General features: G+C 39.2%; 1 protein-coding gene across 3 annotated transcripts in view; it reads right to left on the bottom strand.

Annotated features, from left to right (window-relative positions):
• adat1 (adenosine deaminase tRNA specific 1) overlaps positions 1 to 25,918 on the bottom strand; it is an 85,027-nt gene that overhangs the window by 40,819 nt on the left and 18,290 nt on the right. For all 3 annotated transcript variants that reach the window (XM_088417686.1, XM_088417685.1, XM_088417684.1), the window contains exon 2: positions 4,251 to 4,319. In XM_088417686.1, coding sequence (XP_088273812.1) covers positions 4,251 to 4,263 — 13 coding nt within the window. In that variant the 5' untranslated portion in view covers positions 4,264 to 4,319. The remainder of the gene's footprint in view (positions 1 to 4,250; positions 4,320 to 25,918) is intronic.

Here is a 25,918-nt window from a genome sequence, read left to right as displayed (position 1 = left end):
TACCATACATCAGTGATCCTCGACCTTTTCATCCTTTTCATCACCATGCTTGACAATTTTATCACAGACCGCTAGGCCTCGTTTGGCTAGAAAGTAGCGCTCAAAGTCTTTAATGCGAAAAATCATTATTTCAAGTACTAGTCCTGGTACTTCCTGTTATAAGCTTTCTTTTACTTAGAAGTTGTAGGCTCTTCTGTCTTTTTGCAGAGGCCTTTTCCCATTCCCAAAGCAAAATGAGTAAGATTTCTTACTCTTTCTTACTCTCTTCTTATTTTCAGACGTTTTGCCTGTTTAGACTATTGGGCGAAAGCGGCTGCTGTGCCAAGTAGAGGGTTAAGCGATCTAACCGCGATCCTGAGAACCTATCTAGCTATAGCCCAAGATCAAATCTCCCGTTTATTGCGACTGCTATTCTTGAAAAAGTTGACGCATAACAGCTTACTGATTAAATGACAAGCATAAAAAGAGCAAAGACTGTGTGAATGTAGGAGAGACCAACTACTCAAGAAGAAACCACCTCTTGCTAGGTGGCGAGACGAACTCTATCAGGAACAACAGCAAGCTCTGTGTGATATATTTTTTTGTCGCCTTTCATAAAGCTAAGCATGCACATCCCATTTCTTTCTCTTCTGAGGATATTCCTTTATTTGAAAGGGCTTCGACTGGCTGTCAAGAGCTGCATATTATTCTCGTGAAGTTGTGGAAAAGATCCTGTATGTCATGTCACTTTATAGTGATGGAGAATTTACCTCTTTATTCCTTGGGTTAATTAAACTGGGTGTTGAACGAACAGTGCAAAACATTACTGATGGACTTATGAAACTTTGAGAGGACGTAGGCTTGAATAACTTGACAGCAAAGGTGGTCCGTATCTGCACAGACCAGTTAACATTGGTCTAGCCTTGTGCCAAAACTAGCATGCAATAAATTCAAGTTGTATACAGTGGGAGCAACACTGAGGAGGACATTGAGGAGTGCCTTTAGTGAGACCACAGGGCTCGTTGCATCACTATCTCCTGGTACTCAAGTGTATGACCCATGAAATAAAATGTGAAGCCTTGAGCACTAATTGGTCCATGCTGACAACACCCAACACCCAACCCGAAACCTTAATAAATACCAAATCCGACCAATTGCTGTAACCTGGAGGCCTGTTTTACCAAAATTAAACAATGATTGTCTTCAAAAATGTCTTGCTTCCCAGTAAAATAGAGATGCTTATTTTTTGGCCCAACACTTCATCAGCACCTGTTTAAAAACACCACTATGAGTCTTGATAAAAGTAATTCAACCAAAAGTGACTCCAGAAAAAACCCTGGCGGGATCTACGACAACTTTTTTTCAAATGCACTTTAAAGACGCAGGGTGGAATATTTAGAGTTGCCGTTTTCTGGTGTTCCTTGACTGTAGCACACACATTACAGCATCAGAGATAGACCATACATGCGCTATATGAGGGAAAGTGTTAGCAAATACAAATAAATGTTGCCATTGGTTTCAGTGAAGCTCTGCTAGCATAAGTATTCACTCGGCTGTACTAAGGTAAGCATGGCTTTGTGCACCTCCACTGCATCAGTCACTTGCAACACCTGCACCATTCTCATGGAGAGGCTTTCTCTCCTAGAGGCCCGTGTCCGTCAGCTGGAGCAGAGTAGTTTGATAATCGTAGATCAGGCAGACACATCTGATAGTGCGGGCCGTAGCCCTCCTGCAATGCTGCTAGCGTCAGCTAGTGCGGGTTGTAGCCTACCCGCTAGTCTGGCTAGCATTAGCCCTAAGTAGCCTGCTAGCCACGGTGAGCCTGTTCAGACGCATAATCGCTTTAGCCCCTTTGCTAGGCACGCTCCATCTCAGTCTACTGGCTCCTGCACATTAGTTATAGGGGACTTCATTACCCGTAACATTAAGCTTAAAACGCCAGCCATTGTATTGTGTATTCCTGGGGCCAGAGCACCCGACATTGAAGCTAGTCTTAGGGAGCGGACACGCAAGAGGCCGAGATACCAGCTTAGTGCAAACAACACTAGTTACTCAGATATAGTGATACATGTCGGCTCTAGCGATACTAGAATGAGGCAGTCTGAGAGGCGCCATCACTCTTTCGAGAAACATAGATTAGGTTTGAGCCTTCCATGACTTCTCACTATAGAGCATGTCTGGTCACAGGCGAGTAGCGAGCCTGCTAGTACAGGTGTGGCGTCGTTAAGGCTAGAGTTAACGGGCACTAGGCTGGACTGTTAAGACACACATAGTATACTTATTCTAGGTCACTGCAGTCCACACACTGTTTCTATACCTAATGCTGAATCACTTAGTGATAAGATTTGTGCTGAGGTGGTGTTGATTAAGAAAAGTAGCCATGCCTCCTTAACCGGTCGGATTAGTGACACAGCACCTAGGCGGAATATTAATATTAATACGTGCGTTGTAGCCGTCAACAATCGAATTCCTACATTACTAACATTGCGACAAGGTTTTAATTACTCAAAATACAAACCAAGCCCGGATTTGCCCTTCGGGGTAAATAGCCCGCGCAGGACGGCTCAAAGCGGTGCTCACAATCGGCACAAGCGGCAGCGGGAAGGCAACAACTGTCTCAACCCTCACTTTTTTTTTTTGTTTTTCTCAGACAAGAACTCTCTGCGCATGCACCCTTTTTTTACTCCACATTCTCCTTCTTCGTCTCTCTCTCTCGCACGATCAGCCACACTCACTCTATGCAACACCCCCATTCAGCCCTGCGCTGATTGACCATCAGCCACACTTAAGAGATCGACCATCTGTGGTCCACTTGGTTGGACTGTGGGAAGGTTCCTGCCCAATGGCTTTGCCTGCTGTCAAGTCATTGCACTATATAGCACAATATGTTTTCTGTAAGCTATATTGTGTACCTGAATTTGTCTGTACTGTGTATCTATGTGTGTCTATTTGTCTGTATTTGGTACATGCAGCACCCAATTCAACCTGTGAGCCTGGAAGGGGGCTCCTCCCACGTGAAGGTTTCTGATTTTCCCCAAATTGGGGTTTTTGAATTTTTCCTTCCCCTTCTGGGAGCTTTGACAGGGGATGCTGTTGTGTACCTTACCTTACACCAAAAAGATGTCTCTGTATGACTTATTTTTTCGAAAGAAGTCTCAACATGACCTCTTTTCATCTGTGAAGCCCTTTGAGACTCAGGGCTATACAATTAAAATTGGATTGATTGATTGTGTCAACACTATGTCAACACGGGTTAATTACCCTGGGCTTTCGTGGACATAAAGAAAAGGATAACACAACTCTTACCAGTCAGGTAAGAGAGAGGAGGACAGCCATCCAGCCACACAGGATTAGCAGGCATCAACAAAATTCATGCAGCCGGCCATACGGATGGCCGGCTGCATGAATTGTGTTGATGTGTTGAGAAGAGGGAAAGCTCCTATAGCTTTCAAGATGTAATTTCTTCTTGTATTGCAATGTTTTTGTATGCGTTTTCTTTTGTGTTTGGTGGGTGAACTTCAATTTGTAGAAAAACTTGCAGTGTAGAGCAAACGTGAGGGGCTCCTTCTTTTATTTACGATTGGTAAACAAGCCATTGATTTCTTTTTTTTTCCTGTTTTCATTGGCGATTGACATACAAACAGAAACTCGCTCGGGTGCACACGAAACACATACTGATGTCCAAAACGTGATTTGAATTACGATGGCGAAGGTTTTCCTCCTTCGCTTTCTGTACCTAAAAGAAACATGACACCCCTCATCTGAATGGCACTCCCCATGTAATATAAATAGCGATTACTAGATGTCGGAATATCTATAAAAATATATGTTGATTGAATAAAACACATTTATTTACCCCTTATTGTAATTTATAGTGGGTTTTCAAAATGAATAACAGTCTATTTACTATATGATGTCACTTTGACATTGCGAAAATGGTGTATTTTTCACAGATTCACCCTATTCTACCTCCTTGTAATGCAGAGACATTAATTCATGCTTTTCTTACATTCCTATCCTCTTTATTCTCTGGTCTATCCCCGGCGAAATTGCAGCCTGTTGATCCTTTTAGGGTGTCTTCTCCCAGCTGCTGTCCCTTCTCAATGCTTTTTTTTGTTTGTTTGTTTTCCTTGCCCTTCTGGGAACTTTGTTCAGGGGAATGTCTGTACATTTGAAGTTCTCTGTGATTCTTTAGATGTAAAGTTCACTGATTCTTTCACTTGTGAAGCCGAGACTGATCTGAAAAAAAAAAAAAAAAAAATTCCACTCACCTTTAGGACTCATGGAAGATTGTCCAATACACTTTGTCCCAGTTCCAAGGGAAACAACTTCTTTTTCAACTGAAATATAAAGGTGATATGAGATCACTAAATGAACAGTGTGTGTCAAATACCTGCAAATATACGAATGAAAAGTTAAAAAAAGAGACCTAAGAAGATGTTTTCGACTCAGTTACATCTATGGATCCCCTAAGCCTTAGGGGATCTTCTTTTATTTACGATTGGTAAACAAGCCATTGATTTCTTTTTTTTTCCTGTTTTCATTGGCGATTGACATACAAACAGAAACTCGCTCGGGTGCACACAAAACACATACTGATGTCCAAAACGTGATTTGAATTACGATGGCGAAGGTTCCTGCCCAATGGCTTTGCCTGCTGTCAAGTCTGATCTGAAAAAAAAACCCTCACCCTAACCCTAAGCCTTAGGGGATCCATAGATGTAACTGAGTCCGAGAAAAATAATGCTTCTTTCCTTTAGGGCCTAAGGGAAGGAAGCATGATATTTCTTGGACAGGTTTTGTGAAACATTTGCACAGCTGTTTTGTATTTGGAAAATAGAAAAGAGTTACAGATAGAAAAGTCTCTGAAAAACAAATTATGCACTTGAAAACAAAATTCAGGCATAAAATTACTTCACCGCAGAACTTTGAGTACACTGGATGTACATACAGTATGAGGGTTATTCCTGGCTATTGACAACTTCTCAATGTCCTTAACTTTGTGAGTAAAAGACAAGGAAGCTTTTACAATGATCTCATGCTGATGACTTGTTCAACCTTCAGGGTCTATTACTGATTTATCTTAAAAATTAAAAAAATAAATAAAACTAGAGCTGCAAGCAGCTATAAAGGGCCCTCGCAGACCTGTGCACGTTGGGGTATGAACAGGTCGGGGTATGAACAAGGACTATAAACGATGAAAAATTAGTTGAAGATGACTTCAGTGCAGGACTCTTATCAAGTTTGTAAAATTTAGAGAAGGTGGGATAATGTGGGTTGAATTACTGCAGCTTTTATTGTTACAGTTATGTGACTCTACACTGTCGTATAGGCCAAGCCCATTCTCGAAATATCGAACTATTTGGTGGAGGGCATTAGGCGTGGCCAATGGCTTTTATGACATTATTTAAGGGATATCAATTTAAGGGACTCAGCAGAGTACATAAAAATGTTAAGGAATTGCTATAGTTTTTGCTGCCACTAGGTGGCGCACGTACTATGATAAAATATAGGCTTGTAGGTGTGTTTCACATTGGACACCCATCCCATATACGAAGTTTCGCAAACATCAGATCATCTAGGTTCAATTACAGCAACTTTTACCGTTTTGGCAAGACATCGGACTTTGAGTTGGCATAGAGGCCACGCCCTCTATGGAAAAGTCGTAAAAGTTGAGAACCTTCATTTTCCACTGTGTCATAGCTTTTCTGCCTAATTTTGAGTTCATTTAGTCAAACAGGCATTGCACAGTACATGAAAGTGTAAAAAATGAGATTTTTGTTCGCCACTAGGGGGCGCTGTAAATGATTTGGAAGTTTATCTCATAGCTGTATGAGGGCATGACTTTTAAAGTCCCTGAAGAGTTTCACATAGTTTGAAGCTGAAACAGCTGAGTTATTAAGGTTTTTGTCACTCTTGGCGAAGGAAATATTAAAAATAATTTGAAGCTCCGCCCACATCTTAAAAGTCATGGAATCTTCACAATTTTTGGCATATTTGTGCCGCTATATCTGCTTATAGTCTGTGCCCAAGTAGAAGTTAATCGCGTGAACCGTTTAAGAGAAAAGGGCACTAGTTTGAGACCAGCTAATGTCTAAGAATGGGACAAAACTGCACATTAAAAAAATTCATAACAATTTTTCTGTACATTCTAGCACATCACGTCTATTAACTTTTTTGTAGGTCTTACAGTCCTTCATTTGCCTACAAAGTTTCATAGCTGTAGGTCAAACCAAACAGGATTGACTGTAATCTTTCGACTAATGAAGTTTTTTGCAGCCACAAGGTGGAGCCAGCTTTAAACTGGAATATAAGTCTGTTGATGTCTTCAGGAATAGATTTTTATCCAATGTGTGAAATTGTGAGAAGATCAGACCATCTGGGTCAAACTAGAGCAGCTTTTACTGGTCCGATAAAACTTCAGAATGAAAATGGACGTATAGGCCACGCCCATTATCGAAACTTCGTAAAATTTGGTGGAGGTCAGCAGGGCTCTCTAGAGGCTTGTCAGACTTAATTTCAGCGATAGTACTTCAAAGGGCTCAGCTAAACACATAAAAACGTTTAAAAAATGCTATATTTTTGCCTGCCACTAGGTGGCGCTCGCACTACGACAAAACATACGTTGGTAGGTGTATTCCGTATTAGAATCCCATCAAATATGTGAAGTTTAAAAATGATAAGACCATCTGGGTCCAAATACAGCAACTTTGTTTGTATTGGTGAGACATCAGACTGATATTTTCGTTGGCCACGAGGTGGCCTTACAAGCAATTGAAGAAATTATCAAACACATCTGTTAAAGGCTTGAGTTTTCATGTGTCTGTGAAGTTTCAGATTTTTCCAAGCTTGTAAAGCTGAGTTATAAAGGTATGTGTCACATGTGGCAAAGTAAACATCAAAGGCATAATATGAAGCCCCGCCCCCAATATGTTTGATGGCGGATCTTCACAAAAATTTGAACAATTGTGCCTCTCAGTCAGATAAAACACCACAGCAAATTTGAAGTCGATTGGGTCAAGCGTTTGGAAGAAAAAAGGAGCAGTTTGGGACCTGCAAATGAGCAAAAGCTGGCCAAAAGTGCACATTCAAAAATTCTTAACTCTCTTTCTATACATCAGCATATGGCTCGCGCTGACTTTTTTGTAGGGCTCTAGGTCCTACATAAGGCTACACAATTTTTGTAGCTCTAGGTCAAACGGGCCGGGAGTGAGAGGCTATTTTCCACTCATAAGGCCATTTTGGGGCCAATTACAGCCACTTTTTTCATTTTGGTGAGTCATCTGACTTTTAAGTGGCGTGCAGACCATGCCCATTATCGAAAAGTCATAACATTTTAAAACCTTAATATTCAATGTCTTAATGGTGTTCTGACCAATTTTCAGTTATTTTTCTCAAACAGACTAAGCACAATACATGAAAGTTTAAAAAATGACATTTTAATCAACCACTAGGCGGCGCTAGTAGTTATTTAAAAAAACTTTTTTCAAAGGTGTTAAAGACATAAGTTTCCATGTGTCTATGAAGTTTTAGATTTTTTGAGCTAGTATATTAAAGTTATTAAGGGTTATGTCACTCTTGGCGAAGGAAAAATTGAACACATAATTTGAAGCCACGCCCCTTCCATATATGTCAGCGGATCTGCACCAAATTTTGCCCAATTGTGCCCCTATGTCTGATTATAGACCACAGCAAATTTGAAGGCGATTGCCTAAAGCGTTTAGGAGAAACAAGGAGCAGTTTGGGACCTGCAAACGTGCAAAAATGGGCCAAAAATGCACATTCAAAAATTCATAACTCTTTTTCTGTACATCTGAGCACAAGGCTCATGCTGACTTTTTTGTAGGACTCTAAGTCCTACATATGCCAAAAAATTTTTTTGTAGCTCTAGGTCAAACGGGCCGGGACCAGGTGCACTTTTTCCACCTTAGGTGGCGCTGCAGAGCCATTTTTTTGCATTGTTTTGGGAAACACAAAAATATCCAATTTTTCACTGGGCCCGACAAATGTGCAAATTTTGGTGACTTTTCGTGCATGTTTAGGCCCTCAAAAATGGAAAAGCGCTGCACAGTAAATAATAATAATAATAATAATAATAATAATCCGGAGAAAAACAAGAGGGCTCTCGCAGCGGTAGCTGCTCGGGCCTTAATAATAATAATAAGAATAATAATCTGGAGAAAAACAAGAGGGCTCTCGCAGCGGTAGCTGCTCGGGCCCTAATAACTAGAGCTGCAAGCAGCTATAAAGGGCCCTCGCAGACCTGTGCACGTTGGGGTATGAACAGGTCGGGGTATGAACAAGGACTATGAACGATGAAAAAGTAGTTGTAGATCACTTCAGTGCAGGACTCTTACCAAATATGGGAAATTAGGCAAGGTGGGAGAATGTGGATGGAGTTACTGCAGCTTTTATTGTTCTAATTATGTGACTTACAATGCCATGTAGGCCACACCTACTGTCGAAAAATCGTACAGATTTGTGGAGGGCATAAGGCATGGCCACTGGCTTTTCAGAAAACATTTAAGGGATATCACTTCAAGGGGCTCAGCAGAGTACATAAAAACATTAAGGATTTGCTATATTTTTTGCTGCCACTAGGTGGCGCTCGTACTATGATAAAAAATAGGCTTGTTGGTGTGTTTCACATTGGACTCCCATCCCATATACGAAGTTTTAAAAATATCAGATCGTCTATGTCCAATTACAGCAACTTTTACCGTTTTCGCGAGACATCTGATTTTGAGTTGGCATAGAGGCCACGCCCTTTAATGAAAAGTCATAAAAGTTGAGAACCTTAATGTTCCAATGTGTCATAGCTTTTCTGACCATTTTTGAGTTCATTTAGTCAAACAGGCATTTCACAGTACATAAAAGTATAAAAAATGAGACTTTTGTCCGCCACTGGGTGGCGCTGTAAATGATGTGAAAGTTTATCACATAGCTGTATTATTGCATGACGTTTAAAGTCCCAGGAAAGTTTCAGATGGTTTGAAGCTGTCATAGATGAGTTATTAAGATTTTTGTCACTCTTGGCGAAGGAAGTATTAAACATCATTTGAAGCTCCGCCCCCATCTTTTATGTCAAGAGATCTTCACGATATTTGGACTATGTGTGTCCGTCAGTTGGATAATGATTCATGCCAAAGTTGAAGGTAATGGGGTGAATCATTTAAGAGAAAAAGGCACTAGTTTGAAACCAGCTAATGTCTAAGAATGGGACAAAACTGCACATTAAAAAAATTCATAACAATTTTTCTGTACATCCTTGCACATCACTTCTATTGACTTTTTTGTAGGTCTTACAGTCCTTCATTGGCCTACATAGTTTCATAGCTGTAGGTCAAACCAAACAGGATTGACTGTAATCATTCGACTAATTACATTTTTTGCAGCCACTAGGTGGCGCTAGCTTAAAACTGGAATATATTTATGTCGATATGTTCAGGAGAATATTTTCATCCAATATGTGAAATTGTGAGAAGATCAGATCATCTGGGTCAAATTACAACAACTTTTACTGGACAGATAAAGCTTCCGAATGAAAACGGTCGTAGAGGCCACGCCCATTATCGAAAATTCGTAAAATTTGGTGGAGGTCAGCAGGGTTGTCTAGAGGCTTTTCAGACTTAATTTCAGCGATAGTACTTCAAAGGGCTCAGCTAAACACATAAAAACGTTTAAAAAATGCTATATTTTTGGCTGCCACTAGGTGGCGCTCGCACTATAACAAAAAATACATTGATAGGTGTATTCCGCATTAGAAACCCATCAAATATATGAAGTTTAGAAAAGATAAGACCATCTGGGACCAAACACAGCAACTTTGTTCGTTTTGGCGAGACATCAGACTGACATTTTTGTTTGCCACTAGGTGGCCTTATAAGCAATTGAAAATCTTTTTTGACACATGTGTTAAGGGTTTGAGTCTTCATGTGTCTGTGAAGTTTCAGATTTTTCCTAGCTTGTAAAGCTGAGTTATAAAGGTTTGTTTCACATGTGGCAAAGTAATCATCAAAGGCATAATATGAAGCCCCGCCGCCAACATATTTGATGGCAGATCATCACAAAAATTTGAACAATTGTGCCTCACAGTCAGATATAAAACATCACAGCAAATTTGAAGTCGATCGGGTCAAGCGTTTGGGAGAAAAAAGGAGCAGTTCGGGACCTGCAAATGAGCAAAAACGGGCCAAAAGTGCACATTCAAAAATTCATAACTCTCTTTCTGTACATCTGAGCATATGGCTCGCGCTGACTTTTTTGTAGGGCTCGAGGTCCTACATAAGGCTACAAATTTTTGGAGCTCTAGGTCAAACGGGCCGGGGGTGAGAGGCTATTTTCCACTCATAAGGCCATTTTGGGGCCAATTACAGCCACTTTTTTCGTTTTGGCGAGTCATCTGACTTTGAGGTGGCGTGCAGACTACGCCCATTATCAAAAAGTCGTAAAATTTTAAAACCTTAATATTCCATGTCTTATTGATATTCTGACCAATTTTCATTTGTTTTACTCAAACAGACTGAGCACAATACATGAAAGTGTAAAAAATGACATTTTAATCAACCACTAGGCGGCGCTAGTAGGTATTTAAAAAAACTTTTTTTAAAGGTGTTAAAGACATAAGTTTCCATGTGTCTATGAAGTTTTAGATTTTTTTAAGCTAGTACATCAAAGTTATTAAGGTTTTTGTCCCTCTTGGCGAAGGAAAAATTGAACACATAATTTGAAGCCACGCCCCTATCATATATGTCAGCGGATCTGCACCAAATTTTGCCCACTTGTGCCCCTATGTGTGAATATGGACCACAGCAAATTTGAAGGCGATTGAGTAAAGCGTTTAGGAGAAACAAGGAGCAGTTTGGGACCTGCAAACGTGCAAAAATGGGCCAAAAATGCACATTCAAAAATTCATAACTCTTTTTCTGTACATCTGATACTCCAACGATTCACACTATTCTGTTTACACTGTTAACAAGCACCTTAAGTATACTTCTGTACTGGACTTATGTGTATCTTTGTGTATTTTATTTCTCATATTTTATATCTCGACTTGAGGATACTGCTGGAAATGTGAATTTCCCTACGGGGATGAATAAAGTATCTATCTATCTATCTATCTATCTATCTATCTATCTATCTGAGCACATGGCTCACGCTGACTTTTTTGTATGTCTGTAGGTCCTACATATGCCTAAAAATTTTCGTAGCTCTAGGTCAAACGGGCCGGGACCAGGTGCACTTTTTCGACCTTAGGTGGCGCTGCAGAGCCATTTTTTTTGCATTTTTTTGGGAAACACAAAAATATCAAATTTTTCACCGGGCCCGACAAATGTGCAAATTTTGGTGACTTTTCGTGCATGTTTAGGCCCTCAAAAATGGAAAAGCGCTGCACAGTAAATAATAATAATAATAATAATAATAATAAGAAGAAGAAGAATCTGGAGAAAAACAAGAGGGCTCTCGCAGCGGTAGCTGCTCGGGCCCTAATAATAATAATCCGGAGAAAAACAAGAGGGCTCTCGCAGCGGTAGCTGCTCGGGCCCTAATAATAAGAATAATAATCTGGAGAAAAACAAGAGGGCTCTCGCAGCGGTAGCTGCTCGGGCCCTAATAATAAGAATAATAATCTGGAGAAAAACAAGAGGGCTCTCGCAGCGGTAGCTGCTCGGGCCCTAATAATCCGGAGAAAAACAAGAGGGCTCTCGCAGCGGTAGCTGCTCGGGCCCTAATAATCTGGAGAAAAACAAGAGGGCTCTCGCTGCGGTAGCTGCTCGGGCCCTAATAATAATAATAATAATAATAATAATAATAATGATAATAATAATAATAATCCGGAGAAAAACAAGAGGGCTCTCGCAGCGGTAGCTGCTCGGGCCCTAATAATAATAATCCGGAGAAAAACAAGAGGGCTCTCGCAGCGGTAGCTGCTCGGGCCCTAATAGTAATAATAATAATAATAATAATAATGATAATAATAATAATAATCCGGAGAAAAACAAGAGGGCTCTCGCAGCGGTAGCTGCTCGGGCCCTAATAATAATAATAATAATCCGGAGAAAAACAAGAGGGCTCTCGCAGCGGTAGCTGCTCGGGCCCTAATAAATAACAGTGAAATATGTGTGGACTGTTCAGACATAGACTGGCGGAGAGTTGCCCGTTGTCCGGGACATATGTGCTGCAAAGTGCTCACTAGTGCTGGGTATTGTGTCGTTAAAAAGTATTGTGATATACTGCAAGACAGCAAAGACTCATTGCAATACGTATTGCAATATTTTGGGCAATTTTTTTTAAAAAAAAATAAAATAAAAAATAAAAAAAACACCTATTGCATATACAGGGGACCCCCGGTTTACATTCCTGCCTTACGTTTTTTTCACCTTACAACATGGCCCGCAACATTTTCTTGTCCCTTCTTTATGCCAATCCTTTCACCTTACGTGACTACAATGCTGGTCTGCTATTGGTTGGCGTCACGACTCCATAAGATACTGGTCTAATATTGGTAAGCGTCACGGGGTCATAAAGATGCTGGTCTGCTATTGGTTGGCACATAGGGTCACAAAGATGGCTGCCTTGATCACTTTTGAGAGCACTTTCAATATGGTATTTATTGTGCATTGTAGTTCCTAAATACAAATTTTAATTGGTAAGCCACGGTTCCCAAGATTGCTAGTGATGCTAAAGAGAGAAGTAGGAAGATGATTTATAGGGAAACGAGACTGGAGATAATCAAGAAATACAAGGAAGGCTAGGTAACCTAGCCTAGGCTAACCTCACTCGGGAGTATTGCCATAACAAGCTCAAAGGAAAATAAATCCTTTATATTTTTTTTCATTTATGAAGTAATTTAATTGTATACATATATATTATATATACGTAGCACTTAGTATACAATTTTGATTCCAATTTTTAATATGTATCTACAATTTTGATGTTTTTACATGGGATTTTACATGCATTAGCTATTAACATAGGTTTGGATTGCCGCCATAAGGCGAATTTGTGTTTTGATCCCAACTGCGGAATGGATTAATCTCGTAACAAACACAATGTTAACAATGACTGAAAAAAAAATGAGGCAATTATAGTGGGCCCTCGGTTTACGAGATTAATCCTTGTTATGGCCATATTCCCCAGTGAGGGTCGCCTAGGCTAGGCTATCTTAGACTTCTTCATATTTCTTGATTATTTCCAGCTTCATTTCCATATAAATCATCTTCTTACTTCTCTCTTTATCACTAGCAATCTTGGGACCCATGGTTAACCAACTAAAGTCTGAATTAAGCACTCCGATGCACAATAAATACCATATTAAAAGCACTCTCAGTCTTTAGGCAGCCATCTTTGTGACCCCATGCGCCGACCAATAACACACCAGCATCTTCATCTTAGGGAGTCGTGACGCCGACCAATAACAGACCAAAAAACTCAGTCTTCAAGATCATAATGTGAAAAAAACGTAAGCCAGGGACGTAACTCGGGGGTCCACTGTACAGTGAAACCTTGAGATATGGTCGCTTCTGTACAGGTAGCATATAAAAGAAACAAAATGAAATAAAACAGAACAACACTTAGAAATGTCAACATTCCCATTAGAAACAAATTCAACATGAGATTCTACTGCTCGTTAAAATGGCTGCTCATTGATGAAGAGTTGGAGTCGGATAATATTGTGATTCTCTGGAACACATAGAGGAACTACTACGGATGAGTTGCACACTGTGCGGAAGCCCGAGATAGGACTATAACACCAGAAACTAGAATATTTGCAATTTCTGAAGAAATTGCGTGTGAAGGTGTAACCTCCGAAGGCAAAGGTGTTGAATGATGTGGAATGGTGGGAATTGGGGGAATTGATTAAAGTTGGAACGGTCCGAATCGGATGAAGAATGACAAAGATAGAAGTGATAAACTAAAAAAGTGGAATTGTGGGTAATTTTTGAACTCTGGAAAGAAGAAAATTCAAACTACCATTGAATGGGGGGAATTGGATGAATCGATTAAACTTGGAACGGTCGCAATCGGATGAAGAATGGCAAAGGTAGAAGGGAAAAACTGAAAAAGTGGAATTGTGGGAAATTTTTGAATTGTGAGTAAAAATGGAGTGGCGGGCATTGGGAGAATGGATTAAAGTTAGAACGGTAAAAATCGGATGAAGAATGGTGAAGATAGAAGGGAAAAACTGAAAAAGTGGAATTATGGGTAATTTTTGAATTGTGGGTAAAAATGGAGTGGCGGGCATTGGGGGAATTGATTAAAGTTGGAACGGTCAGAATCGGATGAAGAATGGCAAAGATAGAAGGGAAAAACTGAAAAAGTGGAATTATGGGTAATTTTTGAATTGTGGGTAAAAATGGAGTGGCGGGCATCGGGGGAATTGATGAAAGTTGGAACGGTCAGAATCGGATGAAGAATGGCAAAGATAGAAGGGAAAAACTGAAAAAGTGGAATTATGGGTAATTTTTGAATTGTGGGTAAAAATGGAGTGGCGGGCATCAGGGGAATTTATTAATGTTGGAACGGTCACAATCGGATGAAGAATGGAAAAGATAGAAGGGAAAAACTGAAAAAGTGGAATTGTGGGTAATTTTTTAATTCAGGTAAGAAGAAAATAGATACCACCATGTAATGGCGGGAATTGGGGGAATTGATTCAAGTTGGAACGGTCGCAATTGGATGAAGAATGGCAAAGATAGAAGGGGAAAACTGAAAAAGTGGAATTATGGGTAATTTTTGAATTGTGGGTAAAAATGGAGTGGCGGGCATCGGGGGAATTGATGAAAGTTGGAACGGTCAGAATCGGATGAAGAATGGCAAAGATAGAAGGGAAAAACTGAAAAAGTGGAATTATGGGTAATTTTTGAATTGTGGGTAAAAATGGAGTGGCGGGCATCAGGGGAATTGATTAATGTTGGAACGGTCACAATCGGATGAAGAATGGAAAAGATAGAAGGGAAAAACTGAAAAAGTGGAATAGTGGGTAATTTTTTAATTCAGGTAAGAAGAAAATAGATACCACCATGTAATGGCGGGAATTGGGGGAATTGATTCAAGTTGGAACGGTCGCAATTGGATGAAGAATGGCAAAGATAGAAGGGAAAAACTGAAAAAGTGGAATTATGGGTAATTTTTGAATTGTGGGTAAAAATGGAGTGGCGGGCATCGGGGGAATTGATGAAAGTTGGAACGGTCAGAATCGGATGAAGAATGGCAAAGATAGAAGGGAAAAACTGAAAAAGTGGAATTATGGGTAATTTTTGAATTGTGGGTAAAAATGGAGTGGCGGGCATCAGGGGAATTGATTAATGTTGGAACGGTCACAATCGGATGAAGAATGGAAAAGATAGAAGGGAAAAACTGAAAAAGTGGAATTGTGGGTAATTTTTTAATTCAGGTAAGAAGAAAATAGATACCACCATGTAATGGCGGGAATTGGGGGAATTGATTCAAGTTGGAACGGTCGCAATTGGATGAAGAATGGCAAAGATAGAAGGGAAAAACTGAAAAAGTGGAATTATGGGTAATTTTTGAATTGTGGGTAAAAATGGAGTGGCGGGCATCGGGGGAATTGATGAAAGTTGGAACGGTCAGAATCGGATGAAGAATGGCAAAGATAGAAGGGAAAAACTGAAAAAGTGGAATTATGGGTAATTTTTGAATTGTGGGTAAAAATGGAGTGGCGGGCATTGGGGGAATTGATTAAAGTTGGAATGGTCAGAATCGGATAAAGAATGGAAAAGATAGAGGGGAAAAACTGATAAAGTGGAATTGTGGGTAATTTTTGAATCATGGGAAGAGGAAAGGGGATACACAAATGAAATGGTGGGAATTGGGGGAATCCATTAAAGTTGGAACGGTGGGAATCGGAGCAGGAATGGCCAAGATAGAAGGTTACAAAGTTTTGGATGAGGAAAATGGGAATGAGGAATTATGGGTAAAAATATGAAAATAGTTATGAATTACTGGAAGGTGTGAATATGAGTAGTATTCAAATTGGGGAATGTATTAACTGATTAATGTGAGTGTGAAGTGGAGAAGCTTTAAATAAAAAATGTTAAGTCCGCCACTGGGAATGAATTATGAATTGTTATACATGAAAAATATGTAATTATGGGAAAATATTGAAAATTATTAATTGTTACAATAGTGGGAATGAGCCAACAGGCGAAATGTATGAGTTAAATGTTATGAATATGAAATAGGAAAGCTCAAAATGTGAAATGTTTAATCTCCCATTGGGAATGAATGGGAAGCCCTCCCATTGGAAATGAATTATGAATATTTGAAGGATGAAAAATATGGAATTATGGGAAAATATTGGAATGTATTAATTACTGGAATGATAGGAAGGATCCCTATAACGAGATGAATAAGTTAAATATTGAAAATATGAAAAGGGAGAGCTGTAATAATGAAACAAAATATGACCCAATGTTAGTCAATGGGACTTTTTGGGGTGGAAAACCGGGAATTCTGGGAAAACTGTGAATACTTGGAATTCCAAAAATGGAAACGCCCTTCGGGCGCTTTACTGGAATAATGTGAAATTGGAACGGTGTGAATCGGATAAACTGGGAATGAGCTGAAACCCGTCGAAAAACAGGCAGAATAATAATAATAATAATAATAATAACTAGAATATTTGCAATTTCTGAAGAAATTGCGTGTGAAGGTGTAACCTCTGAAGGCAAAGGTGTTGAATGATGTGGAATGGTGGGAATTGGGGGAATTGATTAAAGTTGGAACGGTCCGAATCGGATGAAGAATGACAAAGATAGAAGTGATAAACTGAAAAAGTGGAATTGTGGGTAATTTTTGAACTCTGGAAAGAAGAAAATTCAAACTACCATTGAATGGGGGGAATTGGATGAATCGATTAAACTTGGAACGGTCGCAATCGGATGAAGAATGGCAAAGGTAGAAGGGAAAAACTGAAAAAGTGGAATTGTGGGAAATTTTTGAATTGTGAGTAAAAATGGAGTGGCGGGCATTGGGAGAATGGATTAAAGTTAGAACGGTAAAAATCGGATGAAGAATGGTGAAGATAGAAGGGAAAAACTGAAAGTGGAATTATGGGTAATTTTTGAATTGTGGGTAAAAATGGAGTGGCGGGCATTGGGGGAATTGATTAAAGTTGGAACGGTCAGAATCGGATGAAGAATGGCAAAGATAGAAGGGAAAAACTGAAAAAGTGGAATTATGGGTAATTTTTGAATTGTGGGTAAAAATGGAGTGGCGGGCATCGGGGGAATTGATGAAAGTTGGAACGGTCAGAATCGGATGAAGAATGGCAAAGATAGAAGGGAAAAACTGAAAAAGTGGAATTATGGGTAATTTTTGAATTGTGGGTAAAAATGGAGTGGCGGGCATTGGGGGAATTGATTAAAGTTGGAACGGTCAGAATCGGATGAAGAATGGCAAAGATAGAAGGGAAAAACTGAAAAAGTGGAATTATGGGTAATTTTTGAATTGTGGGTAAAAATGGAGTGGCGGGCATCGGGGGAATTGATGAAAGTTGGAACGGTCAGAATCGGATGAAGAATGGCAAAGATAGAAGGGAAAAACTGAAAAAGTGGAATTATGGGTAATTTTTGAATTGTGGGTAAAAATGGAGTGGCGGGCATCAGGGGAATTGATTAATGTTGGAACGGTCACAATCGGATGAAGAATGGAAAAGATAGAAGGGAAAAACTGAAAAAGTGGAATTGTGGGTAATTTTTTAATTCAGGTAAGAAGAAAATAGATACCACCATGTAATGGCGGGAATTGGGGGAATTGATTCAAGTTGGAACGGTCGCAATTGGATGAAGAATGGCAAAGATAGAAGGGAAAAACTGAAAAAGTGGAATTATGGGTAATTTTTGAATTGTGGGTAAAAATGGAGTGGCGGGCATCGGGGGAATTGATGAAAGTTGGAACGGTCAGAATCGGATGAAGAATGGCAAAGATAGAAGGGAAAAACTGAAAAAGTGGAATTATGGGTAATTTTTGAATTGTGGGTAAAAATGGAGTGGCGGGCATTGGGGGAATTGATAAAAGTTGGAATGGTCAGAATCGGATAAAGAATGGAAAAGATAGAGGGGAAAAACTGATAAAGTGGAATTGTGGGTAATTTTTGAATCATGGGAAGAGGAAAGGGGATACACAAATGAAATGGTGGGAATTGGGGGAATCCATTAAAGTTGGAACGGTGGGAATCGGAGCAGGAATGGCCAAGATAGAAGGTTACAAAGTTTTGGATGAGGAAAATGGGAATGAGGAATTATGGGTAAAAATATGAAAATAGTTATGAATTACTGGAAGGTGTGAATATGAGTAGTATTCAAATTGGGGAATGTATTAACTGATTAATGTGAGTGTGAAGTGGAGAAGCTTTAAATAAAAAATGTTAAGTCCGCCACTGGGAATGAATTATGAGTTGTTATACATGAAAAATATGTAATTATGGGAAAATATTGAAAATTATTAATTGTTACAATAGTGGGAATGAGCCAACAGGCGAAATGTATGAGTTAAATGTTATGAATATGAAATAGGAAAGCTCAAAATGTGAAATGTTTAATCTCCCATTGGGAATGAATGGGAAGCCCTCCCATTGGAAATGAATTATGAATATTTGAAGGATGAAAAATATGGAATTATGGGAAAATATTGGAATGTATTAATTACTGGAATGATAGGAAGGATCCCTATAACGAGATGAATGAGTTAAATATTGAAAATATGAAAAGGGAGAGCTGTAATAATGAAACAAAATATGACCCAATGTTAGTCAATGGGACTTTTTGGGGTGGAAAACCGGGAATTCTGGGAAAACTGTGAATACTTGGAATTCCAAAAATGGAAACGCCCTTCGGGCGCTTTACTGGAATAATGTGAAATTGGAACGGTGTGAATCGGATAAACTGGGAATGAGCTGAAACCCGTCGAAAAACAGGCAGAAGTAGAATAATAATAATAATAATAATAACTAGAATATTTGCAATTTCTGAAGAAATTGCGTGTGAAGGTGTAACCTCTGAAGGCAAAGGTGTTGAATGATGTGGAATGGTGGGAATTGGGGGAATTGATTAAAGTTGGAACGGTCCGAATCGGATGAAGAATGACAAAGATAGAAGTGATAAACTGAAAAAGTGGAATTGTGGGTAATTTTTGAACTCTGGAAAGAAGAAAATTCAAACTACCATTGAATGGGGGGAATTGGATGAATCGATTAAACTTGGAACGGTCGCAATCGGATGAAGAATGGCAAAGGTAGAAGGGAAAAACTGAAAAAGTGGAATTGTGGGAAATTTTTGAATTGTGAGTAAAAATGGAGTGGCGGGCATTGGGAGAATGGATTAAAGTTAGAACGGTAAAAATCGGATGAAGAATGGTGAAGATAGAAGGGAAAAACTGAAAAAGTGGAATTATGGGTAATTTTTGAATTGTGGGTAAAAATGGAGTGGCGGGCATTGGGGGAATTGATTAAAGTTGGAACGGTCAGAATCGGATGAAGAATGGCAAAGATAGAAGGGAAAAACTGAAAAAGTGGAATTATGGGTAATTTTTGAATTGTGGGTAAAAATGGAGTGGCGGGCATCGGGGGAATTGATGAAAGTTGGAACGGTCAGAATCGGATGAAGAATGGCAAAGATAGAAGGGAAAAACTGAAAAAGTGGAATTATGGGTAATTTTTGAATTGTGGGTAAAAATGGAGTGGCGGGCATCAGGGGAATTGATTAATGTTGGAACGGTCACAATCGGATGAAGAATGGAAAAGATAGAAGGGAAAAACTGAAAAAGTGGAATTGTGGGTAATTTTTTAATTCAGGTAAGAAGAAAATAGATACCACCATGTAATGGTGGGAATTGGGGGAATTGATTCAAGTTGGAACGGTCGCAATTGGATGAAGAATGGCAAAGATAGAAGGGAAAAACTGAAAAAGTGGAATTATGGGTAATTTTTGAATTGTGGGTAAAAATGGAGTGGCGGGCATCGGGGGAATTGATGAAAGTTGGAACGGTCAGAATCGGATGAAGAATGGCAAAGATAGAAGGGAAAAACTGAAAAAGTGGAATTATGGGTAATTTTTGAATTGTGGGTAAAAATGGAGTGGCGGGCATTGGGGGAATTGATTAAAGTTGGAATGGTCAGAATCGGATAAAGAATGGAAAAGATAGAGGGGAAAAACTGATAAAGTGGAATTGTGGGTAATTTTTGAATCATGGGAAGAGGAAAGGGGATACACAAATGAAATGGTGGGAATTGGGGGAATCCATTAAAGTTGGAACGGTGGGAATCGGAGCAGGAATGGCCAAGATAGAAGGTTACAAAGTTTTGGATGAGGAAAATGGGAATGAGGAATTATGGGTAAAAATATGAAAATAGTTATGAATTACTGGAAGGTGTGAATATGAGTAGTATTCAAATTGGGGAATGTATTAACTGATTAATGTGAGTGTGAAGTGGAGAAGCTTTAAATAAAAAATGTTAAGTCCGCCACTGGGAATGAATTATGAGTTGTTATACATGAAAAATATGTAATTATGGGAAAATATTGAAAATTATTAATTGTTACAATAGTGGGAATGAGCCAACAGGCGAAATGTATGAGTTAAATGTTATGAATATGAAATAGGAAACCTCAAAATGTAAATTGTTTAATCTCCCATTGGGAATGAATGGGAAGCCCTCCCATTGGAAATGAATTATGAATATTTGAAGGTTGAAAAATATGGAATTATGGGAAAATATTGGAATGTATTAATTACTGGAATGATGGGAAGGATCCCTAAAACGAGTTGAATGAGTTAAATATTGAAAATATGAAAAGGGAAAGCTGTAATAATGAAACAAAAAATGACCCAATGTAAGTCAATGGGCCTTTTTGGGGTGGAAAACCGGGAATTCTGGGAAAACTGTGAATACTTGGAATTCCAAAAATGGAAACGCCCTTCGGGCGCTTAACTGGAATAATGTGAAATTGGAACGGTGTAAATCGGATAAACTGGGAATGAGCTGAAATCCGTCGAAAAACAGGCAGAAGTAGAATAATAATAATAACTAGAATATTTGCAATTTCTGAAGAAATTGCGTGTGAAGGTGTAACCTCTGAAGGCAAAGGTGTTGAATGATGTGGAATGGTGGGAATTGGGGGAATTGATAAAAGTTGGAACGGTCCGAATCGGATGAAGAATGACAAAGATAGAAGTGATAAACTAAAAAAGTGGAATTGTGGGTAATTTTTGAACTCTGGAAAGAAGAAAATTCAAACTACCATTGAATGGGGGGAATTGGATGAATCGATTAAACTTGGAACGGTCGCAATCGGATGAAGAATGGCAAAGGTAGAAGGGAAAAACTGAAAAAGTGGAATTGTGGGAAATTTTTGAATTGTGAGTAAAAATGGAGTGGCGGGCATTGGGAGAATGGATTAAAGTTGGAACGGTCCGAATCGGATGAAGAATGACAAAGATAGAAGTGATAAACTGAAAAAGTGGAATTGTGGGTAATTTTTGAATAAAGGGTAAAAATGGAATGGCGGGCATTGGGGGAGTTGATTAAAGTTGGAACGGTAAGAATCGGATGAAAAATGGTGAAGATAGAAGGGAAAAACTGAAAAAGTGGAATTGTGGGTAATTTTTGAATTCAGGGAAGAGGAAAATAGATACCACCATGTAATGGCAAGAATTGGGGGAATTGATTAAAGTTGGAACGGTCGCAATCGGATGAAGAATGGCAAAGATAGAAGGGAAAAACTGAAAAAGTGGAATTATGGGTAATTTTTGAACTGTGGGTAAAAATGGAGTGGCGGGCATCGGGAGAATTGATTAAAGTTGGAACGGTCAGAATCGGATGAAGAATGGCAAAGATAGAAAGGAAAAACTGAAAAAAAGGAATTGTGGGTAATTTTTGAATTGTGGGTAAAAATGGAATGGCGGGAAACGGGGGAATCAATTAAAGTTGTAACAGTCAAAATCGGATGAAGACTGGCAAAGATAGAAGGGAAAAACTGAATGAGATGTCTGATCAGATATCCAAGATGGCCGCCCCTGAGGGCTGATGGGAGATGGATTCTCGGTGTATGTAGTCAAGTGTCCAAGATGGCCACATGACGATCCCATGGGAAAAAGAGTACTTTGTCTACCTAAACAGTAGTCCACGAAGGCCAAAGGCCCACACAATGAATGACGTCATTGAAAATGAATTGGTTCATTAAAGGTACAGTGTGTGGAATTGTGGGTAAATTTTGATTCCTGGTAAGAGGTAAATGAATACACCAATGAATTGGTGGGGATGAATGGAATCAAATAAAGTTTGAACAGACGGAATCGGATAAAGAATGGCGAAGACAGAAGGTTACAATGTTTTGGCAAGAATAATTAACTGAGGAATTATGGGTAAAAAATGGGAAAAACTTGAAATTGTTGGTGCGAGGGTGTTCCTTGCAATCTAACCCATAATGGGAAACACCTAAAGTTGGAACGATAAGTATAGGTCGGACGCAATTGGAGATATCACAAGAGGAAACATAAAAAATTGCATTTTTCGCGAGTTTTAGGGGGCTATTACTTATGCAAAACAGATGCATTGTGGGTAAATGACACCCTGAGGTCATAGGCAGGGTCAAGATGAACGGATAAACGCTGAGTCAAACTGAATCGGACAAACACCTGTAGTCATTAAAGTAAAAAAAACAAAAGTTTTTTGAATTTTGTAAAACATCACAAAATTTCAAAAAGTGAGAAAAAAGTACACTTAAAGTTCAAATTTTGAATTTTGGGGCATTATATTTAATAGTTTTGATGTTCAACATTAGGAGAGTGTTGTTTTTATTGTTCTGAGTAAACCATGATGGCCGCCATCCTGGGTGGAAGTTGGGCTCAGCGCTCATGAGCTGTCTGATCAGATATCCAAGATGGCCGCCCCTGAGGGTTGATGGGAAATGGAGTCTCAGTGTATGTGGGCAAGTGTCCAAGATGGCCGCTTGACGACCCCATGGGAAATGGAGTACTTTGTCTACCTGAACAGTAGTCACCGAAGGCCAAACGCCCACACAATGAATGACCGCATTGAAAATGAATTGGTTCATTAAAGGTACAGTGTGTGGAATTGTGGTAAATCTTTGAATTCTGGTAAGAGGTAAATGAATACACCAATGAATTGGCGGGGATGAATGGAATCATATAAAGTTGGAACGGTGGGAATCGGATGAAGAATGGCAAAGACAGAAGGTTACAATGTTTTGGCGAGAACAATTAACTGAGGAATTATGGGTAAAAAAATGGGAAAAACTATAAATTGTTGGTGCGGGGGTGTTCTTGGCAATCTAACCCATGATGGGAAACACCTAAAATTGAAACAATAAGTATATGTCGGACGCAAATGGAGATATCACAAGAGGAAACATAAAAAATCAGATTTTTCGCGAGTTTTAGGGGGCTATAACTTACGCAAAACAGATGCATTGTGGGTAAATGACACTCTGAGGTCATAGGCAGGGTCAAGATGAACGGTTAAACGCTGAATTGGCCTGAATCGGACAAACACCTGTAGTCATTAAAGAGAAAAAAACAAAAATTTTATGAATTTAGTAAAATATCACAAAATTTCAAAAAGTGAGAAAAAAGTACACTTAAAGTTCAAATTCTGAATTTTGGGGGATTATATTTAATAGTTTGGATGTTCAACATTAGGAGAGTGTTGTTTTTATTGTACTGAGTTAACCAAGATGGCCGCCATCCTGGGTGGAAGTTGGGCTGAGCGCTCATGAGATGTCTGATCAGATATCCAAGATGGCCGCCCCTGAGGGTTGATGGGAAATTGAGTCTCAGTGTATGTGTTCAAGTGTCCAAGATGGCCGCTTGACGACCCCATGGGAAATGGAGTACTTTGACTACCTCAACAGTAGTCACCAAAGACCAAACGCCCACACAATGAATGACCTCATTGAAAATGAATTGGTTCATTAAAGGTACAGTGTGTGGAATTGTGGTGCAACTTTGAATTCTGGTAAGAGGTAAACGAATACACCAATGAATTGGCGGGGATGAATGGAATCATATAAAGTTGGAACGGTGGGAATCGAATGAAGAATGGCAAAGACAGAAGGTTACAATGTTTTGGCGAGAACAATTAACTGAGGAATTATGGGTAAAAAAATGGGAAAAACTATAAATTGTTGGTGCGGGGGTGTTCTTGGCAATCTAACCCATGATGGGAAACACCTAAAATTGAAACAATAAGTATATGTCGGACGCAAATGGAGATATCACAAGAGGAAACATCAAAAATCTGATTTTTCGCGAGTTTTAGGGGGCTACTACTTATGCAAAACAGATGCATTGTGGGTAAATGACAACCTGAGGTCATAGGCAGGGTCAAGATGAACGGTTAAATGCTACATCGGCCTGAATCGGACAAACACCTGTAGTCATTAAAGTGAAAAAACAATAATTTTTCGAATTTTGTAAAATATCACAAAATTTCAAAAAGTGAGAAAAAAGTATACTTAAAGTTCAAATTCTGAATTTTGGGGGATTATATTTAATAGTTTGGATGTTCAACATTAGGAGAGCGTTGTTTTTATTGTTCTGAGTAAACCAAGATGGCCGCCATACTGGGTGGAAGTTGGGCTGAGCGCTCATGAGCTGTCTGAACAGATATCCAAGATGGCCGCCCCTGAGGGTTGATGGGAAATGGAGTCTTAGTGTATGTGGGCAAGTGTCCAAGATGGCCGCTTGACGACCCCATGGGAAATGGAGTACTTTGTCTACCTAAACAGTAGTCACTGAAGGCCGAACGCCCACACAATGAATGACCTCATTGAAAATGAATTGGTTCATTAAAGGTACAGTGTGTGGAATTGTGGGAAAATTTTTAATTTTTGGGAAGAGGTAAATGGATACACGAATGAAATGGCGGGCATCGGGGGAATCGATTAAAGTTGGAACGGTGGGAATCGGAGCAGGAATGGCCAAGATAGAAGGTTACAAAGTTTGGTGAGGAAAATGGGAATGAGGAATTATGGGTAAAAATATGAAAATAGTTATGAATTACTGGAAGGTGTGAATATGAGTAGTATTGATATTGGGGAATGTATTAACTGATTAATGTGAGTGTGAAGTAGAGAAGCTTCAAGTAAAAAATGTTAAATCCACCACTGGAAATGAATTATGAATTGTTATACATGAAAAATATTGAATTATGGGAAAATATTAATAATTATTAACTGTTACAATGGTGGGAATGAGCCATAAGGCGAAATGTATGAGTTAAATGTTATGAAAATGAAATAGGAAAGCTCAAAATGTAAAATGTTTAATCTCCCATTGAGAATGAATGGGAAGCCCTCCCATTGGAAATGAATTATGAATATTTGAAGGATGAAAAATATGGAATTATGGGAAAATATTGGAATGTATCAATTACTGGAATGATGGGAAGGATCCCTAAAACGAGTTGAATGAGTTAAATATTGAAAATATGAAAAGGGAAAGCTGTAATAATGAAACAAAAAATGACCCAATGTAAGTCAATGGGCCTTTTTGGGGTGGAAAACCGGGAATTCTGGGAAAACTGTGAATACTTGGAATTCCAAAAATGGAAACGCCCTTCGGGCGCTTAACTGGAATAATGTCAAATTGGAACGGTGTGAATCGGATAAACTGGGAATGAGCTGAAATCCGTCGAAAAACAGGCAGAATAAGAATAATAATAATAATAATAATAAAGAAAATGGCCGAGCACAATAACATATGTGTGAAGGTTCCACCTTCACACAACTAGAATATTTGCAATTTCTGAAGAAATTGCGTGTGAAGGTGAAACCTCTGAAGGCAAAGGTGTTGAATGATGTGGAATGGTGGGAATTCGGGGAATCGATTAAAGTTGTAACGGTTGGAATCGGATGAAGAATAGCAAAGATAGAAGGGAAAAACTGAAAAAAGTGGA

Source organism: Hippichthys cyanospilos, chromosome 6, assembly GCF_059441005.1.
Source record: "Hippichthys cyanospilos isolate Australia breed blue-spotted pipefish chromosome 6, RoL_Hcya_1.0, whole genome shotgun sequence".
Taxonomy (NCBI): Eukaryota; Metazoa; Chordata; class Actinopteri; order Syngnathiformes; family Syngnathidae; genus Hippichthys; species Hippichthys cyanospilos.
The sequence above is the reverse complement of the archived record's forward strand: the minus strand, read 5'-3'. Positions and strand labels throughout refer to the sequence as shown.